The sequence below is a fragment of the Gorilla gorilla genome, chromosome 16, assembly GCF_029281585.2.
Source record: "Gorilla gorilla gorilla isolate KB3781 chromosome 16, NHGRI_mGorGor1-v2.1_pri, whole genome shotgun sequence".
Taxonomy (NCBI): Eukaryota; Metazoa; Chordata; class Mammalia; order Primates; family Hominidae; genus Gorilla; species Gorilla gorilla.
The window spans coordinates 43263897-43279785 of NC_073240.2; the positions used below are offsets into that span (position 1 = coordinate 43263897).

The 15889-nt window shown below is 41.4% G+C and overlaps 1 protein-coding gene across 5 annotated transcripts in view; it reads right to left on the minus strand.

Annotated features, from left to right (window-relative positions):
- Positions 1 to 15889, minus strand: part of ZNF106 (zinc finger protein 106) — an 80389-nt gene that overhangs the window by 36762 nt on the left and 27738 nt on the right. For 3 of the 5 annotated variants that reach the window (XM_019010617.4, XM_004056049.5, XM_063698938.1), the window contains exons 4-5: positions 7376 to 7576; positions 198 to 2381 (exon numbers count right to left, since the gene is read on the minus strand). The exons of the other annotated variants lie outside the window; for them this stretch is intronic. In XM_019010617.4, the coding sequence (XP_018866162.3) occupies positions 198 to 2381; positions 7376 to 7576 (2385 nt within the window). The remainder of the gene's footprint in view (positions 1 to 197; positions 2382 to 7375; positions 7577 to 15889) is intronic. 5 annotated transcript variants of the gene reach the window in all.

The following is a 15889-nucleotide window of genomic DNA, read 5'->3' on the forward strand; positions in this document are numbered from 1 at the left end:
CACTCTCTGCTAGGAAATACTTTATTCCATCTGTCATAGAGTATCAGTCACTATTTGAGATTAAATCAAGACATCTACAACAGATATTGTTGGCAAACATTTAATTAAATGAAACACGTAGAATTCTCTTGATCAGGGTCAAAGGGTTACTTTAAAAGAAAGTGAGGAAAAAAAAGACACCGAAAAGCAGCACACACCTGGGTAAGCCTTTGCCCAGCTCTTGCTTTTTCTTGGTTACTTGCTGAATGACCTGTTCCCAGTTGACATTTCTCCGAGATGCATTTAGAATCTGCCGTAGGGTTGGCTTGAGCCCAGACTCCTTCTCTGTCTCACTCTTTCGGTGACCGCTAATATTGCGAATGCGGCGGGCACTATTGAGGTTTGGCTCAGGAAGGTGTACTCCAGTTTTGCTCTTCAAACTAATGTGCCGGGTTAGATCCCTCTGAAGTGAGGCAGGAAAGCCAAGCTTACTTAGTTCAGGCAGGAGAGGGCCCGAGGGCTGACTGATGTCACTTTTTTGAAGCTCTGCATCCAAGCTAGTACTCTCAAAGCCTTCTGTTTCATAAGATACATGAGATTTAATAGAGTCATCAACCTGTGCATCTTCTAGAGAGGTTTTCAAGTCTAGCAATAAGCCAGTGTGTGGACTGGCTGCAGATGTCATTTGTAATTCAGATTCTTTCTGGCGAACTGTGGGATTACATGGGGAAGTGGATAGCTCTCTAGAAGTCTTCAGGATGCGGTCATCCTCCTCTTTCTCATCAGCAGTTCGAGTGCTGCCGGATAACAATTCTGTAGTTGCAGAACCTAGGGTTCCAATTTTTGTTCCATGCTTTTCCGTGTCAGATGTCTCTCCATCACTTTCATCTTCCAGTGCGTGCACTTGAAACTCAATTTTCAAAGACCCTTTTTCAGATTCTTCTACATTTCTAGTTGCTTTTGCATAGTTCCTGGTACTTTTAGAAGTGCTAAGAAGTGGATTTTGCAGTGACTCATGACACTGTAGCACCTCTTTGGCCTTTTGTAAAGTATCATTTAAATTATCACCAGATTGCTTTTGAGAGCCAAATGTACTTTTATTCCCTTTTAAAACATGAGGACATGAACTACGCAGTTTGGATATGTAAGGACCATGGTTATCTTCCGCAGTGGGTTTGTTCGAGGGATGTGAGTGTTCTCCAGGGGAAAAAAAATTTGTTTTGGTGTTTTTTGAGATATTCTTTGGATCTTGCTTTTGAGACAATGATTTAGTGGCTGGACATGGAAGGAGTGGGGATTTCAATGATGGCATTTTATTTGGTGTATGCTCTTGTTCAGGTTTTTCTGCAGTGGGGCACTGTCTCACCACCTCGAAGGAAGCAGCGGAATCAGAAGAGGCCTTGTGGTTAAGAGATCCAGTATGTATTTCTTTTTGTGTTTTCTGTATTGGGGAATTACGTGTTTCATCAGTTTGGGGCTCCTGTATTCCTGTAGTTATCAAGCTAAAATCAAAGAGAGGTTTCTCTATCATTTCTGACTTGTTACCAGTGATGTCTTTCAATCCTGACTGTAAATCCAGAGTCTTCTGAGAAGGGTAAGGCGTCCAGCGACGAGGCTTTTCCCTTGCCGCACTGCCATTCTTTCCACTAACTTTGGAAGTAGCAGTGTCTGCTTGTTTAGTGGTTTGGCTTTCCAGCTGCTCAAAATTGAAGTCGAGTAAGCCTTCTGAAGGAAATTTATCACTTGTAAATCCTTCAGAAGGACCTCTATATGTGGCAACTGTTCCAAGTTTGTCATTTTCTTGCCGCTGCCAATTATATCTGTCGTGACTATATTTGTTTGACTTATTAGATTTCTTGTTCCATAGCATAGTCATGTCTTCCATTTGACAGTTAGAATTTCTGTTTCTGCCTGGTTGAAATTTGTCTCCAGGGCCACTGTAATTCCAATTATTTGTACTACGTACACTGGATTTCCAGTTTCCGTTACTGTTGTTCATATGCCAACTGGAAAAGCCACCTGTTCCTTCAGAAAGCCAACTGGAATTCCTTCCTGTACCATTATGATTCCAATCTACTGCTCCACTATTTGAAAGCCAACCACCTCCAGAATTACTATGGTTGTGAAACCAAGTCGAGGAGCCTCCTGCAACACCCTTATGCCACCCGGAACGTCCTCTTGGTCCACCACCATTCCTCAAACAATGTGGAAAGCTGTTTTTCCTAGTATTATTAAAGCCATCTTTTTCCCATTTCCAATCCCGCTGTAGAGGTCCACGATGATGCCATGCAGGCTGACTGTAATTCTCTCTGTCTTGGTAAGGAATTCGGTCTTCTCGTCTCCATTGGGGTCGTCTGTCATCAGAGTTTATTTCTTGGTTGCTATTGGAAGGTTCATCTTGTCTGGAAGAAAAACAGTTTTTCATTAGCGATTTAAAGGAATTCCTATGCTACCTTGAAAGGCACAACCCACCAAACTTCCCTTGTACTTTCCTCCCGTTACTTAGAATATGTAACCGAGTCTAGTTTTATATCTAATAGTGGTTGTTTTCATATCTTTAAATGATATATTTAAACGTATATTCCTCAACTTATTAATTTAAAAATTAAACATTTTAAATTATTTAAATTTCAAGTAATTACAACCATCTCCCCCATCACTTAGAAATATTAAAAATTTGGCATATTTGGCCAGGTGTGGTGGCTCACATCTATAATTCCAGCACTTTGGGAGGCCGAGGCGGGCAGATCACTTTAGGTCAGGAGTTCAAGACCAACATGGCCAACATGGAGAAACCCCATCTCTACTAAAAATACAAAAATTAGCCAGGCGTAGTGGAGCATGCCTGTAACCCCAGCTACTCGGGAGGCTGAGGAATGAGAATCACTTGAACCCAGGAGGCAGAGGTTGCAGTGAGCTGAGATCATGCCATTACACTCCAGCCTGGGTAACAGAGTGAGACTGTCTCAAAAAAACAAACAAAAATTTGGCACATTTATATTCCCTCCCTTTCTTGGTCTTGTTTTTCTTGGCATGTTCTGAGATTTTGTCCTTATCATCCAATTATTATTTTTGTATTATGCAGGTTTTTTGGAAAAAGAACAAGTATATTTTATAGCTATAGTTATCTTTTTTTTTTTTGAGACAGAGTCTTGCACTGTTGGCCAGGCTGGAGTGCAGTGGCACAATCTCAGGTCACTGCAACCTCTGTCTCCCAGGCTCAAGCAATTCTCCTGCCTCAGACTCCCGACTAGCTGGGATTACAGGCATGCGCCACCACACCCGGCTAATTTTTGTATTTTTAGTAGAGATGGGGTTTCACCATGTTGGCCAGGCTGATCTCAAACTCCTGACCTCAGGTAATCCACCCACCGCGGCCTCCCAAAGTGCTGGGATTACGGGGGTAGAGGCTTGAGCCACTGCGCCTGGCCTAGTTATCATATTTAGTACAATTTTATGTTCAGCTGCCCTTAATACCATGATTTTTCCAGTTGTAGGTTCTTTCTGAAAAACTCCATTTCTTAACCTATTTTAAATAAGATGATACTTTGCATGGTTATTTTTATTAATAAACACTTTGTCCAGTACCCATTCAATAACTGTTAGTGGTATAAGAAGACTTTTATGTACAGTTCCAGTTTGTGAAGGGCTTAGAACCTAGCTGAGACAGTAAGGTCACAAACAGGAGGAAAATAGCATATACCAAACAAGTAGTAACCATAATATGTGCTATAAGAAGCTTCATGAGCCAGAGGTTTTTAAAAAGAAACTACAGCTGTTTCATGTTCATGTCAGACGAGGAGTCCACAGAAACATGAATAAGCTTCAGTAAGCATCACAGCAATAGGTGTAAAAACCATTTTCTTCTACAAACTGCCTATGGTGTGCATGGGCATGGTGCTTAGCATGTGGTAAGTGCTCAAAATACTGAGTACTGCTAGCTAAAATTTACTGAGTACCTGAGTGTCAGGCATTTAATGCTAAGCACCTTATATAGATTATCTCACTTAGTTTTTATAATCCTGAGGCAAGTATTTTTTTTTTTTTTTGGAGATGGAGTCTCGCTTTGTCGCCCAGGCTGGAGTGCAATGGCACGATCTTGGCTCACTGCAACCTCCGCCTCTCAAGTTCAAGCGATTCTCCTGCCTCAGCCTCCTGAGTAGCTGGGATTACAGGCTCCCGCCACCACGCCTGGCTAATTTTTGTATTTTTAGTAGAGACGGGGTTCCACCATGTTGGCCAGGCTGGTCTTGAACTCCTGACCTCGTGATCCGCCCGCCTCAGCCTCCCAAAGTGCTGGGATTACAGGCATGGCATGTATTCTTATTATTCCTACTTTATAGATGAGAAATTGAGCAGTAGAGAGGTTACATAACTTGCCTAGAATAAGACAGCCAGAAAGCAGTAGAGCAGAGATTTAAACCTTGGCAGTCTGACTCCAGCCAGAGTCTATACTCTTAACCACAGGCCTTCAGAGAATCAACATCTCAAAACAAAGTTTCCACATTTAAGTTCCTTCCTCTGACCTTGACTTAAAAATCTTAAACTCAATACTGACTTTAATTGGCTTTAAAGGCTTTCAATGTCTATGATATTTTGGACACAAATTGGAACTTCTTCCTTTTTCACAAGACGGAATTTAAAAGTCTATTTAGAAGTTCAAACATCCACTCATATTATATAAATTACAATCATTTCTAAACAGGAGACTCTTTAGAAAGTAACAAGTATTATTACATGCAGTAGCAGAATTTTTTATAACCATTAACCAAATTGCCTTTATCTTTTGATTCTATGCAATATGCAACTTCTGGCATCCAAGGAGACCACTGACTCAGCTATACTGATATGATCAGAAATGGGAGAATTGGGGGATAAATAAATCACAAAGTAGAATTCCTAGATCATCATGAATTGGCTAGATTCAGAAGATAGGAGCATTCAGCTAAACCCATAGACCAGAAAGAATAATCTAAGTTAAAAATTCATGAAGGAAAAAAGAAAAAAAAAACCTCCTGAAGAAGTAGATGATTTTGGCCAGGTGTGGTGGCTCATGCCTGTAATCTCAGCACTTTGGGAGGCCAACGTGGGTGGATCACTTGAGCCCAGAAGTTCGAGGCCAGCCTGGGTGACATGGCTAAACCCCATCTCTACCAAAAATAAAAATTAAAAAAAAAAAATTAGCCACGCATGGTGGCGATGCATGCCTGTAGTTCCAGCTTCTCGGGAGGTTGAGGTGGGAGGACTGTTGGAGCCTAGGAAGTTGAGGCTGCAGTGAGGTGTCATCGTGCCACTGCACTCAAGCCTGGGTGACAGACCGACACCCTGTCTCAAAAAAAAAAAGAAGTAGATGATTTTATAAATAGGTCACCAAGGAGGCACATCAAAAGACTCAAAAAATAGTAACTCTGATACAAATGTCTAATCTATTCTGACTTAATGTTTAATTATTTACACAGATAAAGCTAATAATGGCACTAGTATGTAAGAACAAAATAGAAGTTAGTCTCCCAGAGGCTCCAACTGCCTAAAGCAGGATAAAGTAAACTGCAACTACATTAAAAGTAATGAAAATGTCATTTGAAGGACTAAGCTACTAAATGATTTAAGAACCATGTGGTTTGAGTGTCCCGTATCTGAAATGCTTGGGACCAGAAAGGTTTTGCATTTCAAACTGCTTTGGATTTTGGAATATTTTTGCATATACATAATGGGATATTACGGGAATGGGACCCAAGTCTAAACATAAAATTCATTTATGTTTCATATACACCTTTTATACACAGTCTGATGATAATTTAGGTAATATTTTGAATAATTTTGTAAAATGAAATGAGGTGTGGAATTTTCCACCGGTGGCCTCATGTTGGCATTCAAATGTTTTGGATTTTGGTGCATTTTCAGACTTTGGATTAGGGATGCTCACCCTTTATTGATATTTTAAGATGAAGAAAGTCTCCTTCAAGGACTTGTTCAAAAAACTTTTTTTTAATTTTAATTTTTTGTTGTTGTTATTACATAGATAAGGGCTTCCTATGTTGCCCAGGCTGGTCTTGAAGCCCTGGCCTCGTCATCTCATGCACCAGGACAACAGGCCTGAGCCACCGTGCCTCCTGGCAAAAAAAACTTTTAACATATAGAGTAAAAACAACTTCCTTTTTATAGTCAAGCCTCTGACTAAAAAGGAGGTACAGACGGGGTATAACTAGTATTCAAAGAAGAATCTTTAAATTTTTATTTTAGAATCTGAAATGATTCTCTTCATGTTCTGGGACTTAAAAAATTATCCCACCTCATAAGTGCTTCTCTCTCTCTCTTTCCCTCACATTGAAAATTTCTACCTCATTAATTAAACTCTTTTTAACAAATTTTATAATTAAACTCTTTAGACCAGAAAGCAGTAAGGTAAAAACATAAATGCCTAATACCTGAATGTATAAATGTAGGTATGAAATTATGCAGTACAAATTAGAAAATTTATATTGCTTAAATTATCTTGACACTTATCAAAAAAATTTATTCAAGAAAGCACTGTGGTAGTCACTGGGGATTCAAAGACAAAAAGATAAATCAAATTTGGCAGAAGCACCACGTTAATTCACACCAGTTAAAAAATATTTTCCTAAGAAATGTTATCTGGCAGTAAGACTATACTATATACTATAGACTACACTGTTATTTTGGCGATACGACTATACTATATACTATACAATTTATACAATGAAGCTTATATTCTAACACCTTTCCACTGGAAAATTTAAACGCCAAGTAAAAACTTATTGGTATTCAAAAGATTTGGATACTGGCCAGGTACGGTGGCTCACGCGTGTAATTCCAGCATTTTGGGAGGCTGAGGTGGGCAGATTGCTTGAGGTCAGGAGTTTGAGACCAGCCTGGCTAATGGGGTTAAACCTCGTCTCTACTAAAAATGCAAAAAAAATTAGCCAGGCATGGTGGCAGGCATCTGTAATCCCAGCTACTCAGGAGGCTGAGGCAGGAGAATTGCTTGAACCCAGAAGGCAGAGGTTATAGTGAGCCAAGATCACACCACTGCACTCCAGTCTGGGTGGGTGACAGAGTGAGACTCCATCTTAAAAAAAAAAAAAAAAGATTTGGATACCAATAAAGCCATTCTCAACATAGTTACCAACGTGGCAAAAGTTTCAGATATGTAGCTACAGCTTATGTAGGAACAATACTAACTTTGCTTTTTTAAGAAGATATTACAGTAGTTCAAGAAAACATTCCATTGCCCTTTGATTAATAAGACAACAACCTCAAGCTAAACTTTATACCTAAGTTTAAATGCTATGGGCTGACCAGTACAAAGATATAAAATATATTCTCTGCTGTGTTCTGTTATAGATAGGTTTTTTTAAAAAAATCAATTACTTACCGACTTTGTTCTTTCCTTTGTTTTATTAACTGAACGAGTTCCTTGTCAAAATAATCTTCTTCCTCTTCCTCTCCTTTTCCATCATCTTCTCTTTCCTGGGCATCAACGTTATCTTTGTGCAACTGGCCAGAAATGTGCTTTGCATATGCAGAAAGACCCACTTCTGTGACCCCGCACACTCGGCACTCATGACTAATGTCCCTAGGGAAAGAGGGAGATGAGGGACATTCAATTCTCCCCACTGGCATGGCACACTCACCAGATCTGTTATTGTTTCCTCTGAAGGACACTGCACACTTTGGCACAGTGAAAAATTAGTGCTAATTAATTTCAATGCTCCTTTCATCACTTTTAATAAGTTTGTTTATAAGTTACTTTTGAAATGAGTTTAAGATTCTTTTCCAGCAATCAAGAGGCAATAGACTTCAGATAAATGTCGTTTAGGAGGAGAAATCTTCTTGAATTGCTGTACTTAAAATCTTGTCAGAGGAAACATGGTGAAAGGGGAGGCAGGGCAGGGGGCTCAGAGCAAGCAGAAGTTGCTCTGGAGCACACCCATGGTGCCAGCTGCACTCAGAAGGCCTGGTGACAGCGCTTACATTTAATCTTCAGTCTAGAGCTTTCTTCCAGTGAAAGTTAAGGGGTGGAAACAAGAGTAGGTGGCGCAGCCAATCCCAAGTGGGTAACTAAATCGGAACAGCTGGAGCTCTGCCTGGAATGTGAGGATTCCGGACCCCAGGAGTAGTCCAGGCAAACTTTTTTGGTCTGGATGATACATGTGATCTACATTCTGCTTCAGAAGGGCTTATTTTAAAGGGAATGGAAAGCATTTCAGTTGTAGGAAGTTAACAGCTGTGCCAAGCAAATGTGTTTTCTCAAGTTTCAGAAAATGCTACAGTTGAGAGAGATGCAAAACCAGGTTTTTAGTTAAACTAGGCAGACTTTTTTGCTTTGTTTTGTTTTTTACTTTACATACTTCATGCAAATCTCACTTAGCCAGTCTTCAGAAGCCAGTCGTGAATCAGCTGTAGCAGATCAATAATTTAACTGCTTTTTAGCTTCTGAAAATCCCTTGACTGGGTCAGCTGACTATGCAGTCATTTATGAGAAACATCTGAACACCATAGTTACAAGACAGCAGTATCCATTCAACAATCCAAATTGGCTTAACTCTGTATCATGTGTCTTGGATTTAGACTAGCTATATTTTTGCACTTCCTATGCCAATCTATTAAAAAAAAAACCAACAACCCAAAAAGACATGCCGTCTTTGTCCAGACAGAACACATACACACACGTGCACCTCTGTTCCATCTTTCCCTCACAAATACCTAACTAGACATAGGCAGAATTTACATCAACCAGAAGAGACCCTCAAAACTGGGCACTTCATTTACTAGAGGACAGTTACTGTTACAGATCACCTGAATATTCATTCAAGGAAAAAAAAAAAAGGCCGGGCTTGGTGGGGCTCACGCCTGTAATCCCAGCACTTGGGGAGGCCAAGGCGGGCAGATCATGAGGTCAGCAGTTTGAGACCAGCCTGACCAAAATGGTGAAACCCCATCACTACTAAAAATACAAAAATTAGCCTGGTGTGGTGGTGTGCACCTGTATTCCCAGCTATTCGGGAGGCTGAGGCAGGAGAATCGCTTGAACCCGGGAGGCAAAGGTTGCAGTGAGCCGAGATTACACCCCTGCACTCCAGCCTGGGTGATAGAGCCAGACTCCATCTCAAAAACACAAAAGAAAAAAAAAAAAAAAACACCTTACCAAAAAACAGCTAAATTCTAGGCGTGCTGTTTTTTGGTAAGGTGTTTTCTTTTTTTTTTTTAAATGAATATTCAGGTGACCTGTATCAGAAACTGTCTTCTAGTAAATACTTAGCATAGACACTCTTGTTTAGGGTGACAAAGTTTAAACACTCAAACAATGCCCAGTAAGTTTAAAAAAACAACACTGTTCCTTATTTTGTAAGGATCATGAAGAAGAGCTCAGAAAAACTGAGAAAATTTGCAAGTTTTCACTCTTTTTTGACTTTGTAACCTCAAATACTGACATTTTTAAGATTCATTTTAATGTGCTCTGACCAGGTTTCTTAAAAATATCAATACCTGATTACCCAGAATATCAATATTCTAATTCCACAGGTACTTAAATACATTATTTTTACTGAGGGTTTTCAACTGCACTTACTACATTTATACATTTAAAGAATAATCTTCGGCCAGGCGTGGTGGCTCACAACTGTAATTCCAGCACTTTGGGAGGCCAAGGCGGATGGATCACCTGAGGTCAGGAGTTTGAGACCACCCGGGCCAAACTGGTAAAACTCCGTCTCTACTAAAAATACAAAAATTAGACGGGCATGGTGGCGGGCACCTGTAATCCCAGCTACTCAAGAGGCTGAGGCAGGAGAATCGCTTGAACCCAGGAGGCAGAGGTTGTAGTGAGCTGAGATCGCACCACTGCACTCCAGCCTGGGCAACAGAGTGAGACTCCGTCTCAAAAAGAAAAGAAACAAAGAAAAAAGAATAATCCTCAACTTTCTCCAGTTTACCAGGGATACCGATACTTTTCTCTCAAGCAATTAAATTGATGGTAGCTCATTCCAACTGAACGTTAATAACAAGCTGTTTCTCAAAGCAACACACAAAGAAGTTAATTATATAAATCTATCACAATGGGCAGCATCAGAACAGTCTAAGGACTATAACAAATCTACAATATCTCATTTACACTATAAACATTCCAATCAACTCAATTTTCCAGTTAGAAAATCTTTTTGTTGGCCAGGCGCAGTGGTTCAAGCCTGTAATCCCAGCACTTTGGGAGGCCGAGGTGGGTGGATCACGAGGTCAGGAGTTCGAGACCAGGCTGGCCAATACGGTGAAACCCCCATCTCTACTAAAAAAAAATACAAAAATTAGCCGGGCATGGTGGCACGCGCCTGTAATCCCAGCTACTCAGGAGGCTGAGGCAGGAGAATCGCTTGAACCTGGGAGGTGGAGGTTGCAGTGAGCCGAGATCACTCCACTGCACTCCAGCCTGGGTGACAGAGTGAGACTTGGCCTCAAAAAAAAAAAAAAAAAAAGAAAATATTTTTGTCTTAAAACTCTCTAAAACTATGGAAAATATCTTAGCCTACTTTTCTACCTAAAAGCTCATAGAATGCTAAACTGAATATTGCAGTACCAGGGACATCTTTCTATTGGGGACTTTAGTATAATCCCTAAAAAGTATTTTAAAATAAAATTCATGATTTTATCCTTACTTCTAAAATGCAGAGAATCTGTCTAATGCTCAAACTATCAAAACCCCTCGCTCTTAAAAGACACAACTAGAAAGCAATACTGACTTTCCAAAATATTAAGGAATGTTGTATAAAGTAGGCAGAACTTAACTGTTAAAAATAAACATCCATAACCATAAACCCACACATCCTGCAACCCCCAAAGCACAAACATATGTTGGATTCTTAACAGTGGAACATTTTCAAACCATTTTGCAATCCTAGTGAGAAAGAATATAACCATAGTTCCAAAATTATTTGACAGAGAGCAAATCAGAGACCCTGCCCAGAAGGGCATACGCAGTAAGTGCAGTATAAAAGTTAACAAACACTAGCCAGGTGCCAACGCCTGTAATCCCAGCACTCTGGGAGGCCGAGGCGGGCAGATCACCTGAGGTCAGGAGTTCAAGACCAGCCTGACCAACACGGAGAAACCCCGTTTCTACTAAAAATACAAAATTAGCCGGGTGTGGTGGTGCATGCCTGTAATCCCAACTACTCGGGAGGCTGAGGAAGGAGAATCGCTTGAACCCGGGAGGTGGAGGTTGTGGTGAGCCGAGATTGCACCATTGCACTCTAGCCTGGGCAACAAGAGCAAAACTACGTCTCAAAAAAAAAAAAAAATTTAACACTAAAAATAATTTTTCAAAAACCAAATCCCTAACATTTTTCTTATAAATAAAATCCAGTTTAAAATAGAAACTTTGCAAGAAACTTCAAAAAAAAAACTTTATAAGAAACTTCAAAAAGAGAAACTTCAAAAAGTGTGTAGGGATAATATGGTTACCTCCACACACATCTGCGTTTTCAGGAGATGTGATTATACTACATAAGATGTGGTTCTTTCTCTATGTAGCCACATCTGAAAATTCAAGTGTGTGTGGAGTAAGCATATTACCTCTATTACCTCTGTTCTCTACACAACAGGCATTCATGCTTCAACATAGTGTTTGGGAAACCATGTTTTAAAAGCCTAATAGCAAATTAATATTTTAATGAGGTTACTTGATAATTATTTATTAACGATCAGTTAAAATACTTACTATACTGTGTGAATAAATGAAATAATCATGGGGGAAATGTACAGCTTTGCTCCTTGGCTAGCAAAGGCAGTAATTTTCCTTAGGGCATTTAAAGGAGGGCCTAAATTAGCTTCATCCTGTTACCACACAATTTCCTCTCATGTGTGAAACACAAAGTCTTAAGATACTCTCTCCATAAGCTTTTCTTTATTAAGCATGCTCTAACTACCCGACAACAGCTGCTGAATAAATAAAGGTTTGTGCCTTTTTAATAGTCTCTATCTGGAGATGTTACTTACAGCCCATACATCTGAAGAAGTATATTAGGAAAAAATAGGGAAATGTTTCACATGTCCACAGCCATGAACCAAGTAAGACCAGTTACTTATTGCTTATTCAAGCTTGCTGCAAAGCCTAAGTAACACATACTTTGCAATTCTTAACCAGATCACAACCAAAAACTGTAGACACAACTATAAAGAGAAAAAGAAAGTCTCAGTGTCAGAAACCCAGTAGTTAAAAATGAAATCCAGAGGAAATAATCACAAACTCAGGATAACAGGGTAAAGAAATAATGACTGATAATTATTTGTCCCTATGCTACAAGCTGGTGAAGACCGTCCTTACAGTAAATGCTCCAAGTCAGTAAACAATTTTTGAGATTTTATGGGGTTTTCTATAATTTTGTAAGCTGTTTTTTCTTGCTACCTGTTTGTCTTCTCTCTTATATGTAACATAATTTGTTACAGGTCAGGAACACTATATCCAATATGTGAGTAAATAAGTACTAAAGGCTATCCTCTAAAGAAAATGAGTTTGGGTGCGAAACCTGACATTCCCATTGGCAGCTCAGGGAGGCTTTTAGTGCCTTTTTCCTAATTATTTTACTGTGATCCAAATAATTTAAAATGGTAGATAAAATCTCCATAGCACAGTGTAGTTGCATGGGTGGAAAAGAACACATTACAGAACAAAACATAAATGACAATGTGGTTTGTTATGTTAACATCACAAAACAAAATGTGTATCTATAAATATAAATGTATAGGCCGGGCGTGGTGGCTCACGCCTGTAATCCCAGAACTTTGGGAGGGCGAGGCAGGTGGATCACCTGAGGTCAGGAGTTCGAGACCAGCCTGGTCAACATGGCGAAACCCAGTTTCTACTAAAAAGAGAAAAAATTAGCCGGCATGGTTGCGTGTGCCTGTAATCCCAGCTACTTGGGAGGCTCAGGCAGGACAATCACTTGAACCAGGGAGGCAGAGGTTGCAGTGAGCCGAGATCACACCATTGCACTCCAGCTTGGGCTACGAGTGTGAAACTCCGTCTCAATAAATAAATAAATAAATAAGTATGTAAATACATAGAAAGAGGTCTGGATAGGATACACACCAACCATTGAGTCTCCTCTAAGAGAGAAATAGGATTTAGAGGGGAAAGGGGGGTGGAGAGAAGACTTTTACTTTTTAAACAACTTTTTATGATTCTGTATTGATTATAAACACGAGTCTTATGTGACCAAACTTGGTTTTGTTTTGACAGGGTCTCACTGCCACCCATGCTGGAGTGCAGTGGCACAATCATAGCTCACTGCAGCCTCAAACTCCTGGGCTCAAGGGATCCTCCTGCCTCAGCCTCCTTAATAGCTGGACTACAGGTACAACCCACCACACCTGGCTTTTTTTTGTTTTGTTTTTTGTTTTTTTGTAGAGACAGGGGTCCCACTATGTTGCCCAGGTTGGTCACGAACTCCTGGGCTCAAGTGATCCTCCTGTCTTAGCCTCTCAAAGTGCTGGGATTATAGGCACGAGCACCGCGGCCGGCCCAAACTTAAAAATGTTTTAAATGGATGATTAGTGACGTCTGAAATAAATGAGGCATTAATCTTTGAACGCAATGGGCTTCTCTCCTACAGATCAGATTTACTGACCTCGTTTGTTTTGTTTAATGATATAGTGCATATGGGTAGGGTGGCAGGTAAGTCACCCATAATAAAATGAATTCTAGAAGGAAGTCTGTTGAAAATGGGATTTTTAAGTAAACTACTCCACATAATCAAAAGGTGACTGCATTTCATAGATTTTGAATGTTAATGACGTAGAGATCATATATATTCAAGGTATTATGATAAGGGCTTCTGGCCATGCAGAGTGGCTCATGCCTGTAGTCCCACCACTTTGGAAGGCAGAGGTAGGAGGATCAGCTAGAGCCCAGGAATTCAAGAACACCCTGAGCAACAGAGTGGAACCCTGTCTTTACAAATAATAAAGGCCAAATGAAAGACAGAGTGGAACCCTGTCTTTACAAAAAATAAAGGCCAAATGAAAGACAGAGAGGAATCCTATCTTTACAAAAAATAAAAGCCAAAAATAAAAGCCAAAAGGGTGTGGTGGCACACACCTGTAGTCCCAGCTACACAGTAAGCTGAGGTGGGAGGATTGTTTGAGCCCAGGAGTTCGAGGTTGCAGTCAGCTGTGATCGTGCCACGGCACCCCAGCCTGGTGACAGAGTGAGTGAGACCCTGTCTCAAAAAAGTATATATTAAAAATAATAAGGGCTCCCCATACTAAAATTGAGTGAGTGACAGTCTCCTTTATGTTGCTGCTAAGACCTAACCTTCACACAATAAGAGACTGGGGGCAGGGAAAAATTCCACTAATAGGCTAAAGAGATGCTGAAAGTTTAATAACACATTAATTTGCCCACAGAATCTTAAACTGTAGGTCATAAAAAAATAAATTTCAAATGACCTAGGTTGACATCCTGATCAAAACTTGTAACTATTGGCTAGGCATGGTGGCTCACGCCTGTAACCCCAGCACTTTGGGAGGCCGAGGCGGGCAGATCACAAGGTCAGGAGTTCAACATCAGTCTGACCAACATGGTGAAAACCTGTCTCTACAAAAATTACTAAAATTAGCCGGGTGTGGTGACGCACGCCTGTAATCCCAGCTACTCAGGAGGGTGAAGCAGGAGAATCGCTTGAACCCGGGAGGCGGAGGTTGCAGTGAGCTGAGATGGCACCACTGCACTCTAACCTGGGCAACAGAGTGAGACTCCGTCTCAAAAAAAAAAACAACAACAAAAAAAACACAAACTTGTAACTATTATTCATGGGATAAGATATAATTCCTATTTCCTAGGTTCCCAATGTTCCTCCATCTATCTTGTTTCCAAACTTCAAATTGACAGAAGTCAAATACATCAAAATAAATCACAAATAGACCAAAGACATGGAATATACACACATGCTACTTTTTTTTTTTTTTTAATTTTTTTTATTGATCATTCTTGAGTGTTTCTCGCAGAGGGGGATTTGGCAGGGTCATAGGACAGTAGTGGAGGGAAGGTCAGCAGACAAACAAGTGAACAAAGGTCTCTGGTTTTCCTAGGCAGAGTGTTTGTGTCCCTGGGTACTTGAGATTAGGGAGTGGTGATGGCTCTTAACGAGCATGCTGCCTTCAAGCATCTGTTTAACAAAGCACATCTTGCACCGCCCTTAATCCATTTAACCCTGAGTGGACACAGCACATGTTTCAGAGAGCACAGGGTTGGGGGTAAGGTCATAGATCAACAGGATCCCAAGGCAGAAGAATTTTTCTTAGTACAGAACAAAATGAAAAGTCTCCCATATCTACTTCTTTCTACACAGACACAGCAACCTTCCGATTTCTCAATCTTTTCCCCACCTTGCCCCCTTTTCTATTCCACAAAACCGCCATTGTCATCATGGCCCGTTCTCAATGAGCTGTTGGGTACACCTCCTAGACGGGGTGGTGGCCGGGCAGAGGGGCTCCTCACTTCCCAGTAGGGGCGGCCGGGCAGAGGCGCCCCTCACCTCCCGGACGGGGCGGCTGGCCGGGCGGGGGGCTGAGCCCCCCACCTCCCTCCTGGACGGGGCGGCTGGCCGGGCGGGGGTGCTGAGCCCCCCACCTCCCTCCCGGTCGGGGCGGCTGGCCGGGCGGGGGACTGACCCCCCACCTCCCTCCCGGACGGGGCAGCTGGCCGGGCGGGGGGCTGACCCCCCCACCTCCCTCCCGGACGGGGCGGCTGGCCGGGCAGAGGGGCTCCTCACTTCCCAGTAGGGGCGGCCGGGCAGAGGCGCCCCTCACCTCCCGGACGGGGAGGCTGGCCCGGCGGGGGGCTGACCCCCACCTCCCTCCCAGACGGGGTGGCTGCCGGGCGGAGACGCTTCTCACT